General features: G+C 34.8%; 1 protein-coding gene across 3 annotated transcripts in view; it reads right to left on the bottom strand.

Moving 5' to 3' along the window:
- Nucleotides 1-2,412: 2,412 nt before the first annotated feature.
- The window catches only part of LOC122072040, a 14,465-nt gene continuing 9,175 nt past the window's right edge, over nucleotides 2,413-7,702 (bottom strand). For 2 of the 3 annotated variants that reach the window (XM_042636552.1, XM_042636555.1), the window contains 5 exons: nucleotides 6,655-6,768; nucleotides 3,834-4,029; nucleotides 3,689-3,734; nucleotides 3,134-3,209; nucleotides 2,455-2,937 (listed from right to left, as the gene is read on the bottom strand). In XM_042636552.1, coding sequence (XP_042492486.1) covers nucleotides 2,726-2,937; nucleotides 3,134-3,209; nucleotides 3,689-3,734; nucleotides 3,834-4,029; nucleotides 6,655-6,768 — 644 coding nt within the window. In that variant the 3' untranslated portion in view covers nucleotides 2,455-2,725. Of the gene's footprint in view, nucleotides 2,938-3,133; nucleotides 3,210-3,688; nucleotides 3,735-3,833; nucleotides 4,030-6,654; nucleotides 6,769-7,702 lie in introns of all 3 variants that reach the window. The other variant, XM_042636556.1, reaches the window with a different exon arrangement.

Consider the following 7,702-nt stretch of genomic DNA (forward strand, 5'->3'; position numbering starts at 1 on the left):
TTCACTCTCTATCTGCATGGAAGTTATTTTCTTATTTTATTATGTGCATCAAAATTAATTAACCAAAAAAAAAGGGTATTACTAGATATTTGGTTGGAACGAGCGGGTTAAGTTTGTCATTGAATTGGTTTAGATCATGTAATTTTCTTTGTATGGTTTGAAGGATCCAGATCCTCTCCAATGCGTTCGAAGTGGATCCGATGACTGACAATACTCGAATACACACCTCCATCTATAGGATGCATGCAAGACACATTGGTACGCTATAGAGGATCTATGGACTCTACCATATGTTTGATTATTTATGACATGATTAATAAAGAACTATGTGCAAATGTTAAATGCTTTCAGATTTATGTATTAATCTAGTTGCATGCTTACTTTGTGGTAAGTGGCCAGAGAGATTAGTTTATGCATTAAAAGAAATTTTCTTGTTGTGTCAGCTTAAATTTATTTGTGAGTTGTTGGTTTATGTTATTGGAACAAGGATCCAATTGTTGGTTTTGTTTGTTATTTGGTCCGTGAAAATGGAAATAATTTTTGATCTAGTTTGACATGTTTTATGCTTTGTAAAAGTTATGGAAACAACGAAAATTTCCAATGGAATTTCTGAAAATGATAAAATAAATTATTTAGATAACGGTTGATAATAATTGCACATAAATAATTATTGGTTGTTGTAGTAAGAAGTAACTCTATAACAGGTCTACCAAACATTGTTTCTTTTATTTTTATTCTGGGATCACTTCTCAAACTCTTTTTACCAAGAATTGAAAAAGATCACTCATGACATTGAATTGAAAAAGATCACTTCTATGTGAAGACCACTCTCACGGAATTGCTATCAAACACAGCCTTATTGTGAGCCTCATTCCTAGACTCTTGTGTGCTTTGTTCCTACCAGGCTAGATCTTATGGCATCTGCATATTTCATTTGATTTTTCTAAGAGAATTTGGGTTTGAGATCTGAAATTATTTTAGCCTCTACTTTTGGGGATTTCCTTGTCCAACATTATAGTTAATCCTCGGTTATCTATATCAAAGAAGCAATCTATCATCAGTACCACTGGCATCACTTTCGTCCAAATACTGATTAGTTCCTTATCATCAAAATTGGGAGCCTCAATAAAAATAAAAATTAAAGGATGCTGTTTGGGCATCTGTATTTATACTTAAATGTTTTCAGTTTCAATAAAATATACATAGAAGAAGCCCGTTAAGCATCTGGCACATGGTTTAAAGTATCTCCGATACCGATACGATACCCTCCAATACGTATCTTAAATTTAGCCAATCGATACGATACACACCGATACGATACATGAAATTTTTAAAATCCTTTCGTATCGATATATATCCTATAATACATATCGATATGCACCAATACACTATCGATACGTACTAATACTCTATGGAAAATATGAATTCAAGGTGAAATATACGTTTCGGTATGTATCAGTACGTATTGGTGAGTATTTGTATGTATCGATCGGTACGTATCGATGAGTATCGGTATGTATCGATCAATACGTATCGGTGAGTATTGGTATGTACCAATACAGTGCGCTACGGTCATATAATGGCCAAGATGAGTATATTTTTTCAGAAAACACGAATTTTTGAGGGGCTTTTGTTCCTATGTTGCTGTCAGTCATATTTCTCTCTAACTAAAGTGGAAATGAAGGTTGAGAACAAGGATTTTGCATTTATGGGACAACTACAAACCTTGAATTCTTAGTGCGATACCCTCAATTTAGTGTTTATGCATAATACATGTTATCAACAGTTTTTTTTTAACAAAATTTTTATGCAAAAGTGTTTAAAAAGGTGTTTCATATCCATTTATGTGCGAATCTTTAACGTATCTTAGCGTATCTTCGATACATATCTTAATTTTAGTCGACCGATATGGCAATCGATACCGATACTTTAATCCTTGATCTGGCATATATATTTTCTCATAAAAGTAAAATAAAATAAGTACAGGAAGGAGATGTTGACATGTTCTTTTTCTTTTTTTCTTTACTCTGTTTCAAGAAGTGGAAGAAAAGGAAATTCTGATCCAAGTTTGGCATGAGGCTCACAATGAGTTAATGCTACATTCCTTCTATGATTATGCAAATGATAAACTAAACAAGAAAGATCAGCACCCAAGTACAGGGCATCAAGGTAATTGTGGAGCTATGCCTCAAGGTGTATCTTTGAACTTGGTTGGTATCTAGAAGAGGGCCAAGGGAAGAGATTTATAGTGTTCAATATCTCCTAGTAAGATGTAAGGTTTAGAAACACAACATTATATTAGAACACTTCTCAATGCTACGAGGAAAGGAAGAATTCCATCCACCCTCTAATTTGCTGAGATTGGGAGATATATACGATATTAGAACACTTCAAGGGACTGACGATTTTTTCTCCAGCATGTTGACTATTCGGCATCTCTTGTTCTTTTTCACCTTGACCTACAACTGAATTTTATACCTTTGGTTTTCTGCAAGTTCCGGAAGTTAAAAACAGGTACAGATTTGAATCCACAGGTTAGAATTTATGTATTTTCACTAGGAGAGTAGAGTCATACGAACTCGAACTTGAACTCGACATTGCTAACAAAATATATACAATACACAGTCGGATATGCTTCTGGTTAAAAAAGGTTCAGTTGAGGTCAGGCCCCTTATCAGTAAGAGAAGGCTGAATCACATAGACCGTTGATTGATTCATGTATCTACTATTCAGCCAAGAAGTCTTCCAGCTCCTTATCAAAGTCTGCATCATCGTTCTCTTCATGTACCTTCTGATGGTGGTTAAGTCCAGTTTGTTGATAGAACGTGTCCTTCTGTGTGCTCCAGTCATTTGCAATTTTATCCACGACATCTCCAATCAGTTTGTTATTTTCCACAATATGCTTTATGTTTTGGATATCCACCAGCTTGCCAGCATCTTTTACAAGAAACAATTAAAGAGGAGAGCATTAGCGGGGGAAATGAAAAAGGTGTCTTGCCCAGGTAATACACATAGGCATACATGTTAAAACTTCAAAGATCTACCACCAATAATACAACAACCAGATAATCAAAAATAATCTCAGTGCATGTAATATTGTTCTATTTTAATAGCTGTGGGTGGCGAGCAGTACCATTGATGGCTAGTTCTTTTGCCCTTGCATATTCTGTTGACATTCTGTTGAGCACTTTCAGGTCAAGTTCCGTCCCCTGGCAAATGAGGAATTTGAAAACTCAGATGCACATGCAATAATGTAAGGCCTATGCCACAGAGATAAAGACACTCTCTTTTGAGGAAATATCTTGAAAGGAAACCTAGTAAGTACATTCTACTGGCAAGTCGATAGACGATAGCATGGCAAAATTTGAATTTCATCATAAGACCAACAAGGAAATAGCATGCCAAAGGACTACTTGATTTTTCATCATTGTCATCAAAGTCCTTTCCATGCCAAAGAAAAGCACATGGTTGACACTCTAAAACGCCAATGTATCTGACACCTAAAGATCATCTAATTAATTTTTCATCACTAGAGTGATTCAATGTGAGTTCAGTTAATAAGAAGGGTTCCAAACCCTTCTATATCCATTGCGTATATCATAGATTCATAATGCAGCAAGCCCTTTTCCTTTTGGTGTGACCTGAAGTTTCTTTTTCAAAGTTGTCCACAAAGTGTCATGTTACTTACCAAGTCCATGTGAAGGAAATGATCAAGCCGAGTATTTGCAAACAACCTACATGCCAGGGAGTTGGAATGAGAAAGTTAAGAGCTTATAACTGACTAAACATAAAGCAAGAATTGAAGAGATGAAACTATAAGTGTCACAAGTTACTTCTCATATGCTATTTGCATCCGGGCATTCTGTAGTTTATTTATTTCATTAATCCTATCCGTTGCAGAGGCTTCATTTATGTCCACGAATCCAAATAGGAAGATATTCTTTGCTAGCATCCTTTTCACCAAAGCAGGTACTACTTTTAAGCTCTCCTTCACTTCATCAACAAGGTTTTTGAGTTTCTTCAGCTCTCCTGTTGGGATTAGAGAGGTGAAAATCAAATAGAAAAACCATGATGTCAGTCAGAATATAGGGTTTCTTTCTACCAGGCTGCCATTTCATTAACGAAGCAAGTTATTAAAAAATAAAATAGAATATCCTAAAATAAAAAGGGTATCATTTCTTAAACAAATTCTTAATAAAAATTATTTGTGTACATCTCATATGGAATGAATAAACTTTATAAACAAAAACTTACTTCACTAAATGTTAAAAACTAAGATTGACTACACGGGTAAATTTTTTTGTACATCTCATATTGAATGAGTAAACTTCATAAACACAAATTTACTTCAGCAAATGTTAAAAACTAAGATTGACTACGGGTAAAAAATTTCTGCAAGGGTCTAATTGTGCACATTTCAGATGGAGAACAGGAATTTAACTGAGGTTACTAGATACCCTATTTCACTCAAATAGTATATATGTTGACCAGTAAATAGGTGCATTCTACTTCTATTAAAATAAACTCTATTATGTCTTTATGTAATGGTATGAAACTTACATTCTTCTTTTGCAAGAAATAAACTGTCAATCTCAATGAAAAATTGACTAGAAACAAGGTTGGAGTCTTAGATATTAAAACCATACCATTGGAAAGTAAATCTGATAAACATGAAACATTAATTTATTCATTGATTGAACGATCATCTTACTAATGATGTCATGTATTACCACATAAATAATGGATGTTTCTTCGGTGTATTGCTCAAAAAGCCTTATCCTAGCTATTTGCATTACCTACATAAACCATGTTCACCCATTCCACATTATCATTGGCTAAAACATTTGCTCAAACAAGTCATTAGGTTGTTTTTCTCACTACCTTGATCCACATTCTTTTCATCCGCATTCCTCTAAAGCCTTAATTACACCATGTTATCCATTCTGTCATGCAGTGATGCAGGACCTATCAAAGGAAATGCAGTTAAAATATCTAACTCAACCAGAAAATCTTAATTGAGAACTAGAGTTTCTCAAAACTGATAATTAACATCTGAATTAGAAGAAGAAAAATTTTAAACTTCTTGATTCAGGTTAAGATTTAAAAAATATATATATATATATATATAAAAGAAAATTAAATTAAAATTAAAAAATAAAAAATAAAATAAAAATTGGTAATAATAAGTTCATTGGGAAAAGAGGGATTCTATAGTTGAGAGGTAGCAAGGAACTGGTAAGAAGTTTAGGGCTGGCCTATTCAAAAGCTTGCCATCGACCAAAAAGAGATTTTGAAGCCAAATTTTTAAAGTTTTTTTCCCCCCTTTGAATTCTTGCAGGAAAAGTAGCCAAAAGCCAGTCACCCTCATCCTCCAAAAGAAAATATCCCCAACAAAGCATGAACCCTAGTTCATTTCCCAATCAAAAAGCCCTTCCTCATTTCTCCGAAAACAATCACCTTTACTACCAACAACCTCCTCCTTCACACCATCTTACAACTCATTTCGTTATGAACCTTGAGCCCTTTGACCTTAAACTTTTTTATCAAGCAATCATATTTGAATATGGGAAAAAGAATGCTGCCCGGCAGTGCCCCCTACGCCCAGACACAGTGAATTGTAAAATGACCACCCTGCCCCCTGGCTGGATTTCTGTGTGCGTGCATCCATTGGCCCCTGTGCTGCTGCTGTGGCTACGCAGCGATCCCCCTCCCTTGAAATATTTTCCTTCATCTAAAGATTTTTGTCTCAGATCTGCTTATGATATCCCTCGAGAAGAAAATCAAGCTTATTCTCTGTAAATGTCAATTTAAATATTAAATCACAGGTTTAAAAAGATTGGTGAATCCGAAACTAGGCATTTTTTTCTTTCAAAACCCTTCAATCCTCACTCCTATGGAATAGGAATGGGCTACAACCCTAAAAATTTTCCCTAGAGATACCCAGGTTGTGTTCACTAAATTTCAGCAACAAATTTTTTATTCAAGTATATCTATTGCTCTCTTCAACTCTTACTCTGGTCTTGATGTTCCTTGGATCATGCAATCGAAAGATCTCAGAATCTGACACTTGGATCATTCTTAAATTTTTATATTCAGCATCCCCTTATTAAAAAAGTCTTTTGACCAGAATTTGGGTCCCATCTGACTTGATTTTGTGACATTGGATTTCTATTGAATCTGAAAATTTGTTCTGGTCAGCAATTCCAGTTTTCTGTTGGTTTTTGAAGCCTATCCATAGGTGGCCTAGAACCATGTTAATTACATTGCATATAGCATTAATATTCTCTTCCAGGTATCGTCTCTTCATCAATTTATCTCTCAATAAGACCAACTTTCTTTGAAATCTACCACCTAGTTCTTCAGCACGTTCTCTCTCTTTTCCTATGTTCCATCACCTGAGAGAATCTTGCAGCATGTACATAATCTTTTTGTTTGTAACCAGTGTTATTCTATACATAGTGAATTAACTAACACAAGTATCTTTTAAATTTGAGATGTGGGGAAGCAGGCCATAAGCATTTGGTATTATGGTGCAAGTTGATAGAAATGTTTACAAATTGAACAAAGGAATTTTGCGAAGAACAAAAATAGTCAACAAATATCAATACTTGTCCAATTTGACAGTTTAGTCTTAAAGGAGGAGACGAATCATACCAAGGGACAAATATATCTTGAAAGGAGGTTTAAATGGCTGAGTTTCATAAAGACAATAGAGGCAATAGAGCCCCCCTAGTCTATGCGATAAAGAATCTTCTGAAACCATATGGCCTGCATATAAAGGATAGTCAGTCCTCCACATTGAACCAATAGAATAAATATACAAAAATTCAAGCAACTAAATCCTCTGTTCATTAATTCATGCGCTTGTGAAAATCAGTTATGGAAGGGCCATCCTAAAAATGCACATGGAAGGCCAGAGTAACAGCGAATAACGACGTAGCAATTAAACAATCTAATACCATCCTGAACAATAACTAACAATGATTTATTTTTTAAAAAGAGCCAACAAGAAAAATAGACTATGAAGCTACCAGAAAAAAAATGAGAAATGGAATCTAGCATACAAGCAGGTTCGGTAGATCATAATATCTCCAACCAAGAAAATCTGGCAAAAGTTAAAAAGGAGAAAATTGAAGCAAATACTATCCAGCACATGCTCTGCACCCAAAAAAAATAGCTAACACATGCTAGCCTCAAAAAAATATATATAATAATAATAATGGCGGAACAGAGAAACAATATGAATTGAAAGCACTTGTGATCCTACAAATATGACATTTAATGAAATAGGGAGACAAATCCCCAGGCATTCTGGTCTTTGCTCTCCCATCTAATCAATCATGGAAAACACTGCCGGCAAAATAGCAGAAGCCAAATTCAGATTAAACAATCCATATGTTATGTCTCATAAAATGAATAAGCAGTTCTCCAGCACCCCCATTATATAAGGCATATGTGTTTTACAGGTTGGAGAGGGGGGGGAGGGGAGGGACGGGGTGATGTAGATAAGTCACTTGGGCTTATTTTATTGCAAATAAGTTTTGGGTTGTGTTATGTATGTGTTGGGCTTTTGATCCCATAGGTTTTTTTTGAAATGGGCCACTTTAATAGGCCTCAAATATGGGTAGAAGGTAGGAAAACGGGATTTTATTCATTAGTTTAATTAGTTTCTATTTAATTCAATAAAGGCCCATTAGACCAT

Source organism: Macadamia integrifolia, chromosome 2, assembly GCF_013358625.1.
Source record: "Macadamia integrifolia cultivar HAES 741 chromosome 2, SCU_Mint_v3, whole genome shotgun sequence".
Classification (NCBI taxonomy): Eukaryota; Viridiplantae; Streptophyta; class Magnoliopsida; order Proteales; family Proteaceae; genus Macadamia; species Macadamia integrifolia.